This window comes from Corythoichthys intestinalis, chromosome 3 (genome assembly GCF_030265065.1).
Source record: "Corythoichthys intestinalis isolate RoL2023-P3 chromosome 3, ASM3026506v1, whole genome shotgun sequence".
Classification (NCBI taxonomy): Eukaryota; Metazoa; Chordata; class Actinopteri; order Syngnathiformes; family Syngnathidae; genus Corythoichthys; species Corythoichthys intestinalis.
In genome coordinates this window covers 22,259,114-22,279,296 of record NC_080397.1, presented here as the reverse complement: position 1 = coordinate 22,279,296, position 20,183 = coordinate 22,259,114, and the positions used below count along the sequence as shown (strand labels likewise).

General features: G+C 44.5%; 1 protein-coding gene across 2 annotated transcripts; it reads left to right on the top strand.

The window, feature by feature from the left end:
* The first annotated feature begins 1,117 nt into the window (after positions 1 to 1,117).
* On the top strand, positions 1,118 to 19,200 carry LOC130913562 (chondroitin sulfate N-acetylgalactosaminyltransferase 1-like). Of its 2 annotated transcripts, none has more exons than XM_057832252.1 (10): positions 1,118 to 1,324; positions 4,721 to 5,048; positions 6,449 to 6,549; positions 8,918 to 9,096; positions 9,675 to 9,790; positions 9,975 to 10,081; positions 10,433 to 10,614; positions 17,829 to 17,923; positions 18,005 to 18,086; positions 18,533 to 19,200. In XM_057832252.1, the coding sequence occupies exons 1-10, from the start codon at positions 1,257 to 1,259 to the stop codon at positions 18,805 to 18,807; spliced, it is 1,533 nt and encodes a 510-aa protein (XP_057688235.1). In that variant the 5' UTR covers positions 1,118 to 1,256; the 3' UTR covers positions 18,808 to 19,200. The 2 variants fall into 2 exon arrangements, with proteins under 2 accessions (XP_057688235.1, XP_057688234.1); XM_057832251.1 differs by having other exon boundaries at positions 9,675 to 9,891; positions 9,980 to 10,081.
* Positions 19,201 to 20,183: the final 983 nt, after the last annotated feature.

Below are 20,183 nucleotides of genomic sequence, written 5' to 3'. Positions count from 1 at the left end.
TGTGTAATGTGCTATGGATCCGGAAAGGAAAAAGAGAAAAATAACTAAGAACAGAGGATTCAACATTGGACCGAATCATTTGCATTAATTGCCAATGCGGAAGGATTGTCTGAATGTTTACTCTATGGCGAGAAGTTGTCAATGAGAGAAAAAGTGTGATTGCGTTACTTCTGAAGAAATTAGAGGAGCGCAAAACTAGATTTAAGAAGTGGATTGTATCGCCGAACACTTCTATTGCAGCACGTTTTGTTGCAACCTGGGAGATAATAAAGCATGGAAAACAGATTGTGAGTACATGAAGGAGATATTGATTAACATATCAGAACACCTATTTGCAGACTTCAAAAACAAAACCGAGATAATACAGAAAATCAAAGACATGCCCCTGTTACGCACGTTAATACCGTTGATAAACAAGGGTCTTCTTCTTTCGGCGTTTCCCATCTGGGGTCGCCACAGTGAATCAGTTGACTCCATCTAACCCCATCCTCTGCTCTCACACCAACTAATAATTAAATTACCTCATTGATCTCAACTACCTCAGTTGCATTGTCATCCAAAGAAGAAACCTGTTCTTGTTCTTCAGTGTGATGGTCGTATGAAAGAGTACACAAAACTGATTAACTGTTACACTTTGGCTCCAACTAAACTTAAACTATTTCAAAACAGAATGGGAAAATATTATCATTTCTCTTTGAAGAGGCCATGATGGATTACATTGTGAATTTGATTGAATAGCGACCAATACTGGCACACGCCAGTCACAATTGCTCTCGCTCTCTTTTTTTCCTTTGAAAGTGGGCATGCTGGCAGTGTGTGACACCATAAGTTGCCTCCACCTAACACAGACAGAATAAGCAGTGATCCCTTCCTGTTTGTAGTAAATTTGTTGACTAATTGGTCACCTCAAATTATGTTTGGGGGTAATATTATCCCCTCCTTGTCATTCTGGAATAAGCCTTTTTTGTTGTTGCTCTTTCCATGGAGAGCAGGGGGCCGTCACTATTATGATATGAAGTGCCTCCGTTCCCATCACTGATTGACAGTTGCTTGTCCGGCCTCCCGACGACATTAGCCGGACCAAGCACGTCACGGCAGTACGGGATGATCGGGCAGGCCTTGGTCTTGTTTTGTGACCACTCATCCGTTCCAAGACCCGTTATGACTTCATTGCACAATATCTTGTAATCTGACTTTTGTGAAAGTGTGTGGTCTGAGTCAGCCAAAAGAGTGGTCTGGATATCCAGAGTAAGTGAATGCAGAACAGTGGTGTGTATCTTGCCAGCAAGTGTGCGTGCAACAGTGGACTGGATCTTATTGGCAAGTATGTATTGACAATTTTCAACCATACTGTATATATGGGATGAATTTTCTTTTTTAAATTTGACAGCCAATGGTCCTGGTCACTCACCATACCAAAGTGTCACTGAGCACTTGGCATCTCCTTTTAACTGCCCCTCTCATGTTAAAAGCTGCACCAATGTGTCATTAATAGTGTGTGCTTGCCATGTTCTTAAATACAACGATGACATTTGCTGCACTGTGTGTAAATAATTTATTAATCAAGTAAGACATTCATTTTGTAGCATGTCATCATTTGGCTCACGGTGAACTGGAGTCTATGCTATCTGACTTTTGATTGCTCATAGCTATCTCGATAGAAACTGTTGTCTAGTTTGTGTTAGGAGCCCAAATTAATGAAATGCAAAACTCACCAATGCCTGTTCGATACTCTCTGAAAATGGTTCACCAACTAAGATGATGCAAAGATTGCAATTTGATTTGTTTTATTTCCCAAGTTCAGCAGCCAAATACAAAGTCACAGAATCGATTCTGGGCTCAGTCTCTTCCTCGGCCGGGGGCACAAACACTATGCAGGCAGGGGAAACAAACAGCAGCCTTATCTTCTTCAGACGCCTACGTACAGTTGATGTTGCTGAGATCACTGACATCGGACTGTCCAGCAAATCACCCAATGATAGAACTCGGGTTGCTGTCCACCATTCTTTCTGTGTACTCAAGATAATATATTCGACTTTGTACGGTCATTGCACCTGGCCAACATCACTTAGTAGGTGTTTGTTTCTCGCAGAGAATTCTACTCACTGTCTAAAAGCATGAGATGTATAGTATATTACAGTGGTACCTCGACAATCGCTTCGACACGATCTTTTCGATATCCGACGATAAATTTGACTCGCCATTTGTTTCTACATGTGACGACATGCGAAATACAACGTTTTATGACAGCGCCGCAGTTTGTTTTCCCGCAAGACGGACGCAGGGCGGATTTTCTTGTGAGAGAGCTCAACATGGGTTCCGTGAATGTTCGAGCAGGTGGAGAAAAAAGGAAAAAGGGGAGGCTTACCAATGACATGAAGATGGAAATAATGGAAAAGTGTGAGCGTGGTGTGCGCATCCGTGAGGTGGCTTGACAATACGGCCGTAGAATGTCTACGATCTCGACGGTCCTCCTCCGACCTTTTAGGTGACAATTATTATAATTGTAACATCGCCCAAAAAATTGACAGCTTCGCCAGGTATTTAATTTTTGTTTCAGAACTTGTGCAACACAACATGCCTACTGTCCGCCGCAGCTGAACATGAAAAGTGAACGCAAAAAGTCTTTTCTCACTCTGTTACGTCAGTCACGCGGAGCGTTCAGGTACACCACCCAAAACACATCCGCAACATTAGAACCCGATTCGTTACATTATTACAGCTATTATAGTTATTATTATTCTGGCTCTTATTCATAATTTATTTGTTTTGGTCTGTCTAATTGCTATTTGCAATAGGACCAGTAGTATTTATTAACGATTTAGTGTAGGTTTTCGGGCTATGGAACAAATTAATGGAATTATAATGTATTCTTATGGCAAAACCCTGCTCGACATACGACCATTTCGAATTACAAACAAGGTCCTGGAACGAATTAACCTCATATGTAGAGGTACCACTGTAATCATATTTACTAATACAACAATCCCTCTACTCCGTACCCTGGGAGGACATTTCAAAAGTAGGGTACTAAAGGCAATACACAGGTGGCTGCACGTTACAGTCATCAGCCAAGAGACCCTATCTCACACACAGGAAACCTGAGCAAGAAACATTGAAATGTATATGGCGGAAAACACTCAGGTGACTTGAAGTTCCGCTGTGAGACCCCCAATTTGGCCAAATTTCAAAATTGTCCGATATGCATGTGTGACACATCATTGGAAAGCTTAAAATCTCCATTTTCTGGGGGAAGAAAAATTTTGAACAGGAGGGCATTTAAAAAAAAAGTTTTTTAAACAGCAAAAACCCTATCTGGAGGTGAGAGCACGCGAGAACAGAATTACAGACGCCATGATTTTAACGAGATATTATCGCGTATTTACTTTGTTTCGATTCAAAAACTCAATGTAGCATGTATCACTGAGTATCAAGACACAGCTGTGAATGGCAACAGCTGTGAAACATGGTAATATAACAAGGGTCGCGATGCAGAAATCGCAGACATCAAGGAGTGGTCGAGATTTTCTTTTTCATATATTTACCCTTTTAAAGGGTTTGTTTCCTTTTTTTTTGTTTGGATCGATTATTTATCATCTAACATATTGGAGAAAATGCGACAGTAACAAAAAAAAATACAATTAAGTGATAGATATAAGGTAGATATGTGTGACTTTTTTACAGACGCCATTTTTTTCATTGTGACATAATTTGTTTAAAAGTTTAAAATATGTGAGTGAATAATTTCTTTAAGTCGTTTTTTTTTTTTAAACGAAATATGAGACATCGATTATTGATTCTAAGCTAAAAACGACAGACATTTTGAATAATAAATATAATTAATTACCTTCGTTTTATGGCTGGGTTGAAACAAAAGTGGTTGTGCGACATCTGTAAACGGGGGTTTTCAGGGTAAAACGGACAAATTAAAAATAGTTTGGGGGCTTAATGCGCCATGAATCTGCTATGGCGGCATATAGACATATTGTTCTATCAAACACAACAGTTGTTTTAGCCTAAAATACAGCAGTTTCTTTTAAAGAGGAATGCAAGAACAGAAATTGCTTTTTCAGTCTTGTCTGTGTTTTCCGCCATATACATAGTATATGTATTTATATAAAATGTTTTAGTGTCTTTTGCTTTGGATGCATGTCTGGTGTTGGGTGACATCGCCTGGCTCAAATGAGATCTGTGACGTGGGCCGGTAAGTGTCCCTATTAAATTTTGCGGGTGCGGAACATAGGGTTCCATCGAGATAGCTAGAAAAAACCCAAAGTCAACTGGGATAGACTCCAGCATACCTATGACCCTTATGACACTGAACAGTTCAGAGAATGGATCGATTGATTAACACAGGGATGGTCAAACTAGTCCTAAAGGACTGCTGAGGGTCCTGTTTTTTGTTCCAACTGACAGTTTAACCAATGAGGTTTCTGTGGCAACAAGAAGGGCCTGACTGCAATCAACTGATTACTCTTGTAAGACACCAAATTGGTGAAAAGATGTCCTGGACCCACAGTGCCCTTTGATGATAGTTTCTCCACCCGGTATTAACATTTACAATATTTTTCAATTGTATTCCCTAATGGTTTTAGGAGCTTGCATCCACTAGACTGAATTATACTGGAAAAGTAACCCCACATAAAGTTCTAAAAGTTCCTTCAAAAGTTTGAGTACTGTTGACCTCCTAGCCAGTGGTTATATATTCACATGAATGGAGGACAGCCATGTTGAAACGATGGCTGCTTGTCCGGGTGGCCCCGGTGGCAATGGGCGTCTGCTGCTGTGCGGTTCTGCTCTACCTGCTGGCCTGCAGACCCACAGCGAGGGACCCCCAGCAAGAAGGTTTCATGGCGCTGCTCCAGGAGAGAGAGGACTCGCATAAACATTACACTGACAGCCTAGAAAAGCAGATAGCGGAGCTGAAGGAGGCTCTCCAGGAGATGACACTGCAATTGAAGGAGTCACAGGACAGAGCCAAAACTAAAAGGATTCTGCCTCTGGGCCCGGAGAGCATAAACAAAAATCCCACAACATCTGAACTCGAGGTAGGGACACTGGGATTATGTTGAACACTTGGCGTGCCAAATTTAGTGCAATTAAGCATCAGTAGTATACAGTGGTGCCTTGAGTAAACTGACTAATGCTGGACGCAGACTACACGATTTTTGTGGTCGCACCCGTAAAAGTGTCAGATGACAAGATATGATGTCATGACCTTGTATTGTGTCTTGGAACGGACAAGCAGAAATACTGGACTTTATTACTTTTTTTTGGATTATTTTTTTCAATTCCAATAAACAAGAATCTTTCTGCTGGAGCGAACATGGTAAACGTGTTGCCTTTCCCTTTAACTAGATAATGCCATTGGCAATTAAAGTTTATTTACAAACCATACATGAATGATAAAAAAAAAAATGCAATATTGTGTTTAAAGAAATTAACTGTTGCTTCCTAGGGATCCACGGATAGAAAGGATTGTAGTTCTTAAAAGATAAACGTTACTATGAGTTAAAATAATTTGATATTAAAACTCCTCTTGATGTTTTCGTTTTTATACAATTTGTAAAATAGTTTACTTGTAGGTCCCCATTGTTGTTAACGACACAGGGCGGTGAGCTCACATGGTTACGCTGCCGGGCTTCCAGTGTATGACTCTAGTGACATAAACATGTCATCTGTTCAACCCTTTCAATTTAAACCTGAAAGGGAACATTAATGAGCACGACAGCACTGTCAATATTTCACAAAACGAGCAGCAAAAGCAAAATGAACAGGAAAGACGAGATGAGACTAGACGAGAGTGAGAAAATACTTAAACGTAGTAATATCAAATAAGGGTGATTTTAAATATGCTACGTGACTAATGTGGACAACGGATCAACAATCTGCTTTAACGCTACCAAAAGAAAACACAATGCTTAAAAGTATGAGAGGGAAACACATGCAAAAAGTATTTTGAGGCAATGAAAAGGTAATAAAAGACTCAATAAAAACACAAATAGTAAGTACTTGCCACTTTTAACCGATGTGCACATGCGTTGGACGTCTCGCTGCGTAGAAGGAATTGGAGTAACCCGGTGGTGTTCATCTAGTGACCGTGACAATCTATGTCATCACCCAGAGCCTCCATTGTGCGCATAAAAGAAGGCACCCTCCGTAGGTCAAAACATGTACTAAATATGATAGATTTTTTAAATCAATGGCAATATTTTATGTGAACATTTCTAATAACATGTTTAAGCAAAATAGAACAATTGTGGCTTATTAGAGCCTATAAATCCTTAAATCCCTTTAAAGGTTCATTAGTTTTATGCTAACACATAATGGAAAACACCATAAGCATGTGTGATGGTTTATCAAACAAGCTTTGTGAACAATAACTAATAAAACAACACTCTCAACCATATTATACTCAAATGAAGAATAAATGTATGCTTCCTTCCAGGAGTTCTTCCGCTTACAGCTGAACCATACAGAGATTAACTCGGGAGTGTCTCTACCTAATGAATATGTTGTGATTCCATTTGACACTTTTACCCTGAAAAGGTAAGCAGAACCACTTAATGGCTTGTCATGCACATTAGAGTGTTTTTGTCTCATGAGACGTAATCCTTCTACTTAATTATAATTGTGTACAACAACTGTTTTGGTTAAATATTAATTGGAGGCAGGGGTTCGGTGAGTAAGGGATTCAACAAAGATTGAGACTAACAGGGTCCCCTTTTCATACGCCAGCAGGGCCGAGAACAAAAAGTGGTATTTGCCATGTGGCAATATGGATTTTGCCATTTGCCATATTTTTTTGTCACGTGGCAAAATTGATTTTGCCATGTGGCATTTTTTTTCGCCACGTGGCAAAATTGATTTTACCATGTGTCATTTTTTTCCCGCCACGTGGCAAAATTGATTTCGCCATGTGGCAAAAGTGATTTTGCATGTAGCATTTTTTTTTGCCATGTGGCAAAATGGATTTTACCATGTGGCATTTTTTTGCCACGTGGCAAAACTGATTTTGCCATGTGGCATGTTTTTTTTTTTTTTGCCAAGTGGCAAAATGGAATTTGGTTTGTGGATTTTTTTTTTTTTTTGGTATGTGGCATTATTGGGGGTATATGGCATTCTTGCAGGCCATGCACGTCCATGCCATTGACGGCTATATACGTCCAAATTTTCCATTCACATTACATGGCAGAAAAACGTGTGGCTGTGATTTTTGACCGTACACTTACCATTACAGCGCATTGACATGCAACTGGCACCCAAGTCAGGCTGTGCCACTGACAGCTATGAGCGTCCAAATTTTCCATTCATTTGAAATGGTAGAAAAACATATGTGGCGGCGATTTTTGACCATACACTCACTATTCAAACGCATTGACATTCAAATGGCACACAAATAAGGCTATGCCACTGATGGCTGTGCCCCCCAAAAAATGCAACGTACCAAAAAAAAAAAAAATGCCACAAACCAAAATCCATTTTGCCACATACCAATAAAAATGCCACATGTCAAAATACATTTTTCCACATGGCAAAAAACATGCCACATGGCAAAATCTATTTTGCCACACGGCAAAAACAAATGCGACATGGCAAAGAAAAAAAGCCACATGGCAACATCCATTTTGCCACATGGCAAAAAATGCCACATTGCAAAATCCATTTTGCCACATGGCAAATACCACTTTTGGTTCTTTCTGTCTCTCGGTAAAGTATCAATATAGACCCGGTTATGGACAGGTTTGCCCCCAATTTACAGACTTTATTCCATTTCTTTCAACTGCTAGTCCTCTATCTAATGGGAGGAGCAACTCATTTGCTCAGTGGAAGGTTGATTTGCACTTGGTATGAGTAAGTATAGCAGACCTACAGGCAGCGTGCACTGGGTAGATAACCCAAAAACATTTGCGTCATTTTACGCCACGAAAATAGTAGCTACATGATGCAAAGATGCGACAAGAGTGTAGACATGAAAACAAAGAAAGGAACAGTGTGACATGAATTCCATTTCATTTTCAAAGGTAAAAATCAACAGCAAAAGTCAAAACTATTTCTAGTGAATTTGAAATTTGAAGACATTTGAACAGGAATTCACATAGATATTATTAACTTGCTAGATTAGCTATATTGGTTTTGAATTTGACCCCCCTCCCCCCAAAAAAACTCCCTTTATTATTATTATTATTTCGAAGGGTTCGGTGAATGCACATGTGAAACCGTTTTGCATGGTTAAGAACGAGTGTTTAGAGAAATTGTTGAGCTCAAAATAGTGCAAATCCTTAGAAATTCAATCTCAACAGTAACTTTCCTCTTATTTCTTCATTTCTCCATAAAAGAACGGTCAAGATGGAAATGATTAAAATATCAAATTCATCGATGAAACAAAAATAATCAGCATATTGATCTAATGTACGGATTATAAGTTAGTTGCTGCAGCCCAATTTTTATTTAATTCAGTCCAATTTTTCATTTTTTAAAATGTGAGTTTTAGGGTTTAGAACACATAATGTCATTTTAGTCATTAGCTACCAATGATAGTTATGTGCGATTCAATTGAGCTGGGAGGGCTAGCAATGAATGTTCACTGAAAATGTTGATCTGTAACAAAAAGTAATTTAAAAAAAAATCTAAAAAAAAAAGATCTGTGGGGTACTATAACACAATCACATTCAGTTGTGAAAAAATATTTTGATAAATTATTAAATATCCTAAAAATACAGCATACAACTTATTTTAATTTGGAGAGAAAATGAACTATAAGTTTGCAGTGCACGTGTATGTGCACACGAGATGAAGATTCCATAAGTAACTCCTCCCATCATATGAAGATTCTTAGTAACTCAGTCAAAATATATCACTTTAAAATATAATACAAACTTTCTATTTAGTCTACATAGTGAGTTTGTCTCCTCAGAGTGTACCATCTAGAGACAGGCCTGACCAGACAACCTGAGGAGAGCCCTGTTAGGAAGGACCATCGGAATGAGCTAACAGACAGTGTGGAGGCAGCCTTGCACATACTCAATGGACCTCAGCATCACTTGGTCAGCAGCAGAAGGAAACGCACCTTCTCTCCAGCAGACTTGATTGAAGGTGAGTCTTCACGCAACTTAAATCAGTAGTGTTCTTCCCTTTAAGACAATACTAATGAACAGATTATTCAACAATACTGACTAGTCCAGGGGCGTCAAACTTATTTTGGTTTACTTTCATGGCAATTAGATCTCATGTGAGCAGGACCAGTTTATCTTTTGCCAAATAAGTTAACTCACTGGCTGTCAATGACAGCACTAGACGTCTAATCCATTTTGACTCATTACCCCCTCCCCAGTCAGGTTACTTCCTGTTGATTTCAGGTCATTTCCTGTTGGTTCTGGGACATTTTTGGATCCAATCGATCTTGAATGTAAGGGGGCGAATGAACGAATGTGACTGCAAACACAAACGTGATCCAAGTGCAGTCGTGCACACACTCGATCACAAAAATAAAACATTCTCCAGTCCACTGTAAAAATTAAAGCATGTGATTCTGTATGTAAATATGAATGAGCTACAACATGCCTGTCAGGCAGAACAACCGCACAGACCGGATCGGATATCCTGACGAGCCACTTCCGGCCCAATGGCTGTATATTTGACACCACTGAACTAGTTAACGTTTTTTTGGTCAGGGCTGACCCGCACCGAGCGCACCAGGGGTACCGTATACGAATTGATTTTCAAAGGCCACGGGCTGCAGCACTACGTCAAGACGATGCTCTTCAGGCCATTTGGACCCTTGGTTAAGGTGAAAAGCACACAGGTGGACACACGCAGCATACTTGTCAACATCATCGTTCCGCTTTCCAAGAGGGTTAACACCTTCCGCCAGTTTATCCGTAACTTCAGGTAACACCTGAAAAATAAAAAAACGAGGTAATCATGGATCTGAGTGTTCAGTCTTGCTTTTTTTATGCACTTGTGATCTTGAGTATAGAGAAGTGTGCATCCAGGGGGATGACAGGGTCCACCTGACGGTGGTCTACTTTGGACACGAGCAGTTTGACCAAGTGAAAGCCACGCTGGTTGAGACAACCAGGTATTTACCGCTCACAGAAATCTCTCATGTGGACCAATTTGAGCATTTTAATCCCTTACAGTCAAAGTCAGATAAAGCCTGATACGACTGTCTCTCAAAGATTAGCCCGAGTGATTATCCTGTGTTTTGGGGTATGTTACTCCCCGAGCAATTCAGCAAATGACTGATGCTTAGCCTATAATGTTGTAACATGTTAACACCTAAAGTGTGTGCCCAACATAGAGTTTTTCCATGATGTTGTCTCTGTGACCGTGACAAGGGAAAAAATGGCCAATTAGGAAATTAGTTTCCAGATACAAGTTAAGGCGTGATTGGATTGAGTGTTATTTTTTTTTTCTCCTTCTGCACAAGGGAGACCCACTTCAGGAACATCACACTGATCCAGCTCGATGAGGATTTCTCAAGCGGCCGTGGTTTGGAAGTGGGTGCCAAAGCCTGGCGGCAAAGCCAAGACATACTGATGTTTTTCTGTGACGTCGACGTCATCTTCACATCCGATTTCTTGACTTCCTGTCGCGTCAATGCCGAGTCTGGTGGGTCTTTTTTGTTGGTAATGATATCTGTATGTATATCTAGCACTTTGTCAGTGCTTGTAGCAAACTGCACACTAAGTGTAAAAAAAAAAAAAAAAAAAAATCTAATTCAAAACAGGGGTCGGGAACATTTTTGGCTGAGAGAGCCATTAACACCACACATTTTTAAATGTAATTCCGTGAGAGCCATACAATATGTTTAAAACTAAAAACACAAGTAATGTGTGACTTTTATGTAATTTCAACACTTTTAAATCACAATAAGTCTCTGAATTCTTTTCAATAACATTGTTATTGTTAGGGTGTGCGACGAGGAGGGATCTAAGTGCAGACACACGGTGGTTGCGGTGAGTAATATTTATTTACAGACACCAGAGATAACGTGGCGGATGGGGGTTGCTTCGTGAGCCGGCGTGAGACGTGGGAGCTTGGAAGGAGGCAGGCGTGGAAGCTCGGAAGGAGGCAGGCGTGGAAGCTCGGAAGGAGGCAGGCGTAGAATCCGACAAGGAGCGCGCAGAAGACAGGACCTGGGGCGAGAGCAAAGTAATCGTGAGCCGGGAATCAGTGATATCATATAAAGAATGCGAGAAGCAACTGACGGCGAAACCAGACGAGGTGATCGGGCGACGAGGTGGAGCGTCTGCTTGGCTTATAAAGCTGGCTGATGTTAATTGCCCTCAGGTGTGGCCGCTCCACTCGTCTGACCTGTAATCAAGTGAAAACATGCACACCTGCTGGAGGTGGGCATGTCTCAGAAGGAAGGGGAAGAGGACCTAACAGGACCCCCCCCCCACGGGCGACACCAGGCGCCCGACGGAGACGCCCAGGATGGGCGCGGTGGAAGTCCCGGATGAGCGCCCGCGACAGCACCCACCGGGCAGGGATCCAGGACCGCTCCTCCGGGCCATAGCCCTCCCAGTCAACAAGGTACTGGAGCCCACGGCCACGGCGGCGGACATCCAGAAGCCGCTCCACCCGGAAGGCTGGACCCCCGTCGACCGACAGAGGCGGCGGAGGGGGCGGAACAGGGGGGGCCAAGGGACTAGTGGAGACTGGTTTCACGAGGGAGACATGGAACGTGGGGTGAACCCGGTAATGTGCAGGGAGCCGGAGACGCACTGCGTTGGGGTTTACAACCTTGGTGATTTCAAAGGGACCCACGAACCGGGGGGAAAGCTTGACTGACTCAGTCTTGAGCGGTAGGGTCCTCGAAGAGAGCCACACCTTTTGCCCAACGGTGTAGTTGGGCGCAGGCCTGCGGCGGCGGTCAGCCTGAGCACTGGACTTCTCGGAAGCACGGAGGAGCGCGGAGCGCGCTTTCTCCCAGACCCTGGAGCAACGATTGATGTGTGCTTGGACAGACGGGACGGCAATGTCACATTCCTGTGAAGGGAACAACGGAGGCTGGTAACCCAAGGAGCACAGGTAGGGAGACATACCTGATGAGGCATTCGGCAGGGTATTGTGTGCGTATTCGATCCAAGGCAGCTGATCGCTCCAGGTGTTTGGGTGGGCTTGGGTGGTGCAACGGATGGCTGCTTCTAGCTGCTGGTTCGTCCGCTCGCACTGGCCGTTGGTCTGAGGGTGGTAACCGGAGGAGAGGCTTACACCAACGCCCAGGGCCGCACAGAAGGCCTTCCAGACCTGTGAGGTGAACTGCGGTCCCCGGTCAGAGACAATATCTGCCGGGATGCCATGTAAACGGAATACATGTGTGGTGAGCAGGGTCGTGGTTTCTGTGGCTGTTGGTAGCTTGCGTAGGGGGATGAAATGGGCGGCCTTGGAGAACCTATCCACAATGGTGAGTATAACTGTGTTTCCCTTGGAAGGAGGCAGACCAGTGACGAAGTCCAGGGCAATATGGGACCAAGGGCGGCTCGGGATGGGTAACGGACGGAGGAGGCCAGAGCTGGGCTTGGTGGTCGTTTTGCTGCGAGCACATACTGTACATGCCAGAACATAAGACCTGGTGTCCTTTTGCATTGTAGGCCACCAGAACCGCTGGCGCAGCACAGCCAGCGTCCGTCGGATGCCGGGGTGGCAGAACAACCGGGAAGAGTGAGCCCACTCCAGCACCTGGGAACGGAGATCCTGGGGTACGAACAGGTCAGGTTGTGGGCCCGCTCGAGGGTCTGGGTGTTCAGCATGGGAGTCCATCACCTTTCGCTCAATCTCCCACTCCATTGAGGCAATGAAACAAGTTTGTGGAAGAATGGGGGCTGGCTCCTCCTTAGTTTCGCCGGTCTGGAATTGGCGCGACAGGGCATCGGACTTTGTGTTTTTGCTACCTGGAATATAGGACAGGGTGAAATCAAAGCGACTGAAAAACATGGCCCACCTGGCTTGTCGTGGGTTCAACCTCCGGGCGGACTTGAGGTACTCCAGGTTTTTATGGTCTGTTAGTACGATGAAGGGTTGGGGTGTCCCTTCCAGGAGATGGCGCCATTCTTCCAAGGCCAGTTTTACCGCTAGGAGTTCCCTGTCCCCGATGCCATAATTGCGTTCAGCAGGAGAGAGCCTGCGAGAAAAAAAAGCACAAGGGTGGATCTTGCCGTCCGCAGGCCGGCGTTGTGACAACACAGCGCCCACGCCAATCTCCGAGGCGTCAACCTCCACGATGAACTGAAGGGAGGGGCTGGGATGGACCAGCACCGGGGCAGTGGTGAACCGGCTTTTGAGGTCGCAAAAGGCAGAGTCGGCAGCGTCGGACCAGAGAAACGATTTGGCAGTGGAAGTGAGGGCAGTGAGCGGAGCCGCTATCCGGCTGTAATTGCGGATGAAGCGGCGGTAAAAATTGGCAAACCCGAGAAATCGCTGTAGTTGCTTCCGGTCAGAGGGGCGAGGCCAGTTCAGGACCGCAGTGATTTTTGCTGGGTCCATACGTAACACCCCCTGCCCTATGATATAGCCGAGGAATGCAGTCTCCGGAACGTGGAACTCGCACTTTTCCACCTTGACGTACAGTCGGTTCTCTAGAAGCCGCTGGAGCACTTGACGGACGTGGTTCTCGTGCTCTTTTGCCGTGCGGGAGAACACAAGGATGTCATCCAAGTACACCACAACAAATCTGTTAAGCATGTCTCCTAGGACGTCATTAATCAGGTTTTGAAAAACCGCTGGAGCGTTTGTGAGTCCAAACGGCATAACCAAGTACTCGAAGTGGCCCAGTGGTGTGTTAAAGGCGGTCTTCCATTCGTCACCCTCTCTAATACGGACAAGGTGGTAGGCGCTGCGTAGGTCGAGTTTCGTGAATATAGTAGCGCCTTGCAGGGGGGTGAAGGCAGAATCAAGAAGTGGAAGAGGGTACTTGTTTTTGACAGTTATCTCGTTCAGGCCCCGATAATCTATACAGGGTCTTAGGCCGCCATCTTTTTTGCCCATGAAAAAGAATCCCGCACCTACAGGGGAAGATGATGGGCGAATGGCACCGGTTGCTAAGGACTCTGTAATGTATTTTTCCATCGCCTCCCTTTCTGGTAGAGAGATGTTAAAAAGGCGACCTTTGGGAAGAGCCGCACCAGGAAGGAGGTCAATAGCACAATCATAAGGACGGTGTGGAGGGAGCGATACTGCACGGTCCTCATCGAAAACCTGCCCCAGGTCGTGGTAGCATTTTGGCACGGAGGACAGGTCGAGTTTTCCCACGCTCTGGACAGGACGAGCAGGCACCAAAGCGGATTTGAGACAGTTAGAAAGGCAGAAATCGCTCCACGCGGTTAGCTTGGGGTGTGTCCAGTCTATGGAAGGGTTGTGAGTCTTTAGCCAAGGTAACCCAAGGACCAAGGGTGTGCGAGGACATACGAAGACAAGGAAGGGGGTCACCTCTTTGTGGTTGCCGGACAGGAGTAGGTTGATAGGCTCTGTTTGCTGGTCGACATGGAAGAGAAGTTTACCATCTAGTGCAGTGGTTTTTAAGGGCACAGGAAGTGGGCGTGTCTCCAGGCCGAGTTGGGTTACCAGTTCCTGGTCAATAAAATTCTCATCCGACCCACAATCCACAAGGGCAGTGACGGAGCGCGATTGGCCCTTCCAGGAGACTGTCGCGGTGAGCTGCAGCCGGCGTGAAGAACTGTGCGACATGTGACTCACCCGTATTCCCCCTTCATTTGGAGAGTTTGGACGCACAGGGCAGCTATGTCGGAAATGCCCACTTTTTGCACAATATATACATAGGCGCTCTGCATATCGACGTGCGCGCTCCTCCTGGGTCAGCCTGTTGCCTCTCAACTGCACTGACTCGGCATAAACAGCAGGTGGCGACATCGCGGACGCAGCACAGACGGCCTGTGTAGGAGGCGGGGCCGGCCGGAAGACAGAGGAGGGAGGAGGTGGGGAGGTCGGCTGTTCGCGATGCCGCCGCTGGCGTTCACGAAGTCGATTGTCAAGACATATCGCCCTGTGTATGAGGCCATCCAGAGAATCGGGCGGCTCTTGAGTGGCCATTAGGTCCTTTAGGGACTCGTTCAAGGCATTTGTAAACACGGCCTGTAGCGCTTCGTCGTTGAAGCGGCTCTCTGCGGCTAACGTCCGGAACCCAACGGAGAACTCGGCAACGCTACGTGTTCCCTGTCTAGCGGACATAAGACGACTGGCGGCCTCTTTGCCACGGACGGGGTGGTCGAATATCTTGCGCATTTCTTCGGTGAAGCGGACGTACGTGGCGCAAATCTCGGAACCCTGCTCCCACACCGAGGAGGCCCAATTTAAAGCGACCCCACGAAGGCCGCCGATGAGGTAGGCGATCTTTGCTTTATCCCCCTGATACATGGACGGCTGCTGTTCGAAGACCAGGCTGCACTGGAGTAAGTAAGCACGACATGCACCAAGGTTTCCATCGTAAGGCGCCGGTGCGGGAACGTGCGGCTCCCTGACTGCAGCTGATGACACTAGGTTAGTTACGGGAACGTGGCTTGGCGAGGCGGCGGCGCGGCGAAGGGGAGGCGGGGAGAGTTGTGCTTGTATGGCCTGGAGTGAGTGCGAAATGTCCGTTACCTTATGGAAGAGGAAGTCAATGGCTTGGTGGTGGTCTCGGAGTGATGTGGGCGAACCGGTGGGTTTGTCTGCGAGATCCATTATGGCCCGATCAAACTGTTAGGGTGTGCGACGAGGAGGGATCTAAGTGCAGACACACGGTGGTTGCGGTGAGTAATATTTATTTACAGACACCAGAGATAACGTGGCGGATGGGGGTTGCTTCGTGAGCCGGCGTGAGACGTGGGAGCTTGGAAGGAGGCAGGCGTGGAAGCTCGGAAGGAGGCAGGCGTGGAAGCTCGGAAGGAGGCAGGTGTAGAATCCGAAAAGGAGCGCGCAGAAGACAGGACCTGGGGCGAGAGCAAAGTAATCGTGAGCCGGGAATCAGTGATATCATATAAAGAATGCGAGAAGCAACTGACGGCGAAACCAGACGAGGTGATCGGGCGACGAGGTGGAGCGTCTGCTTGGCTTATAAAGCTGGCTGATGTTAATTGCCCTCAGGTGTGGCCGCTCCACTCGTCTGACCTGTAATCAAGTGAAAACATGCACACCTGCTGGAGGTGGGCATGTCTCAGAAGGAAGGGGAAGAGGACCTAACAGTTATGCTGTTGCTAATCAATGATGAGTATTTCTTCCCATTAATGCGACTTCTGGTGCTGTGTGGCTTTGTAGTCTGGTTGATACTTGGTGGGGTTAAGCTTCATGCAGGCGTTGAGAAACTTAAGATGTGTCTCTTTTCATGTTCACGAAACAAGTTTATCCATCGGTAGATTTTTTTCTTTAGCGAACTCAGTGAAGGACTTGAATAAATCCTCCCCTCTTGTTGTCTCTCTCATGGTCAAAACTTTGCAATCAAGCTGAACTGGGATTAGTTGCTTACATCTGCTGATTCATCCAAACCGAGAGGAACAAAACGGTGCCGCATTTATGTCTGTATGTCCTGCTGAAAAGTATGATACTCCTCGTCTTTCTTTTTGCCATCTTCTCAAAAGGGTTTCTAAAATTAGTTGACAACGCGGAAAACGAAAATGAAAACGAAGGAAGTTTACTTCCTGATCTCATGTACATGCGCATATCAGCTGCTATTTTCGATAGTAAAATACGGCAACCCCACTTGAACAGTGTCTCTGCCTCATCTGCGTTGCCTATGCGATTGCTTGGTAGATAAATAGACAAAACGACATGTATGTTTGCGACTTTTCCACTAAAATTACTGCGAACCGGCTTTCTAGTCGCTGGTTACCGTCGCCGTTTCGCGCAATACGCTGTTACCAATCTGCACTGTTTGGTAATGCGGTGCTCTCAACTCCGAACTGTAGTCAGGAGTGGACCGGAAATTTCCGTGGCTCGTTCGTCATCGCTCCTACGTCCGGTTCTTCCTTCGGGTAGGTGGCGTGCTGTATAAAAACACATAGACGTGTCGGATGGCTTTTTATCAGAGACTTTATTAACAAACAAAAGCCAGTGAGGGACACCCAGCCACAGCACTCCCACGCAACTGTCTTCTACACCTGTCTCTCTTCTTACGCTCACCCACTTTTTCTACTGCACTAAATTGGCAATGCCGGTTATATTGAAACGGGACAGCGGCCCCTTGGGGATGCCGGTAACAGCGTTGTCAGGGAAAACGCGGGCAGATGGTGTGGACCCAATTGCAGGGAAACAAAAAGCAGCAAGGCAGGTGGCGGTGAACTCAAAAAACGTTTTAATAATAACTAACCAAAAGCACAAACTACAACCAAAAGGACTAGGGATCAAAAAGGCAATGTTCAAACCAAAACTTACTTTATCGGAGGGTTTAGTATACGAGGGCTTGGGCAGGACTTCGATTTTGACACAGACATAGACAATGACGCAACAAGGAGTGAAAAGAAACCAGGAGCTTATATACACACATGCAGACAAGGGGTAACGAGACAACGAGGAACAGCTGGGTAATACAGGAGGATGCACTAGGAGCAGCCACACCAGGTGAAATCAATGGGTAATCACAGGGACAAATCACACTAGGAAAAAACCAACACAAAACCTAACAGCGCAAAGGAGAATAACGAACTTTTTCGATATTTAAAGATTTGTCTGCGAGCCAGATGCAGCCATCAAAAGAACCAGATCTGGCTCGCGAGCCATAGGTTCCTGACCCCTGGTCTAAAGTGTTTGTGTACTGAATGTTTTTAAATTTTGTAAAATATGTTTTGATATAAATCATGTTTGATTTAAGAAGTCATTTTTTTGAGCAGGTAAAAAAGTGTACTACCCAATCCTCTTCAGCCAGTACAACCCATCTGTCATCTATAGAAACTACACTCATGTACCATCAATTCAGCAACAACTGGTGGGTTAAAGACCACAGATCAGGTGTATTTTCAGAGTAAAATACCCAATTTTTTTCTGTTTTGTTCTATTTTTCTCTCAGATCATAGGAAAAGATACAGGTTTCTGGAGAGTGTTTGGCTATGGTATGACATGCCAGTACAGGTCGGATTTCCTCAACATAGGTAATGATTCATCGGCACTATGAAGAGATGCTCCATGACAAATTATCTACCATATACAATCGGAATCAGGTTGTTGGGTTGCATGTTGATGAATATCAACCTGTATTTCTTCATGAGCTAGCATGTTTCAGGGGCATTGATGGCAATGACAGCAAATGAGTCATGGGTTACATGAGAGTGGAAACTTAAATAAAAATACATTGAATTAATTAAAATAATGTAAATTGAAACAATTATGAGAGATGAAGCCACTATTTGACTGGTATTAAAAGCTCAATGTCTTTTTATCCCCGTTGTCATTATTGATGTTGTTAAGTACTGACAGTTTGAACCATATTATGATATGACTACAGGATACCAGTGTACATCAAAGAGAAAAAAAGGAAGTAGCACTAAAGTGGAACTCTATTTGTGACTTTATAGTACATTGTGCTCAACTTTCGCAGGTGGCTTTGATCAAAACATTAAAGGCTGGGGGATGGAGGACGTGCTCCTGTACAGGAAACACGTGCACAGCAAGCTGATGGTAGTGCGCGCTTCATCGCGCAGCATTTTTCACATGTGGCACGAGAAGGTGTGCAGTGGTGATCTGCCTGCAGACAGGTACCAGATGTGTATGAGGTCGAAGGCCATGACTGAGGCCTCGCACGGCCAGCTGGGGGAGCTACTCTTTAAAGCGGACATCCAGGCGCACTTCGAGAGGAACAGAAAAAGCTCATGATGAAGTATGGCGAAGAATGGATACTAAACACATAATTGTGTACTGAAATAAAATGAGATATATTGTTGTATTGAGTTCATTTTGTCTACAACAATCATTATTTATTGAGCGCCTGAAGGAAACGTTGTAAACTGTAGATGTACTTAAAGTGATCTTAGAGTCAAAATAAATGTCATCTAAATTTGACACACAACAAACAAGAGTTGTTTTAGCAAAAATATTTGTGCTTATGGGGAGTTTTTATTACTAGTGTGGTAGTCTGGTCATGCCCCTGGCCACTTGTTTACTAGACACATAAAGGAAAGAACCTGAGCTGCCAGTTGAAATGGATTTTACTAAAAGAAAATGCAGTGTTCCATCATAGTTGATAAAGACTTCACACACAATTTACAGTCCTGCTAATGTAATGCATAGTTGATGTTAAAATAGTGGGTCAATACTTCCAGCACTGCTATGGCCTCTCATGGTTCATTGTTGGCAGACAGCCTGCTTACATCAAGAAGAGGATGGCTATCAATAGTAAATTCAGTCTTCCTGCTGTTTCTGGCTTAGTTTTGATGCAGTTATGAAAGAACACAAAAAGCCTTAACACACAGTTCCACCACTTCTGGTAGCATTTCCATTGTGCGCCCGCACAATTTCCACTGGGAAGCAAGTTTGCCAAAAGCATTCTCTACCACCATTCTGGCCTGGGAAAGTCATTTTTGCTGTTGGCATGCTGCACCCAGAAAAGGGCCTCGTAAGGTTCCTATGCAGCGGGAAGGCCTCATCAGCCAAAAAGACATGGACCTGGGGTCCCCTGTGCTCCGCATCTGGAAGAGTTAAGTCAGCAGACAATCCAAGCATTCCAGACAACAGACACTGTCAAGAACAGGAGTTTGCAAGAATGCCTCCATCGCTAATCCTCCTGTAACATCCCACATCAACCACACTGAAGCTTCACTTGGAGTCATCAACTAGCAACAACACAAGGGAGAAAGTACAATTGTAGTTGAAAAACCTTATCTAGATAGGTCAGGCACCTTTATGATGACTGCTGGAAATTATGTTGTGATAGGGTGACCATTTTTTGATTTCCAAAAGAGAGGACCTTCGGCCCGGCCTCGAGATGATTGAATTTTGCTCGAAGTTCACTCAAAGATGCCTAAATCACTTTAATATATTTAAAGTGTGCCTCCTCCGCCTGGATAGAAAAATTCAGTTTTATTAAAAAAAAAAAAAAAATCAAAGCCATATAATACTGGTATATAACCAAAGACAAACATTCAAATTCTCAGTGGTTACTCAACAGGCTTATTAATCCCCCCTATGAATAATCAAACAATACAAACGCTAAATAAATACAGGAATTAAATAATGGCTAAAAAAATGTATAC

Coding starts and splice junctions, on each gene's coding strand:
- LOC130913562 (XM_057832251.1), top strand. CDS start 1,257: ATGCAGAACAGTGGTGTGTATCTTGCCAGCAAGTGTGCGTGCAACAGT. Junction 9,097..9,674: donor TCCAGCAGACTTGATTGAAG/GTGAGTCTTCAC, acceptor TTTTTTGGTCAG/GGCTGACCCGCACCGAGCGC. Junction 10,615..17,828: donor TCGCGTCAATGCCGAGTCTG/GTGGGTCTTTTT, acceptor TTTTTTGAGCAG/GTAAAAAAGTGTACTACCCA.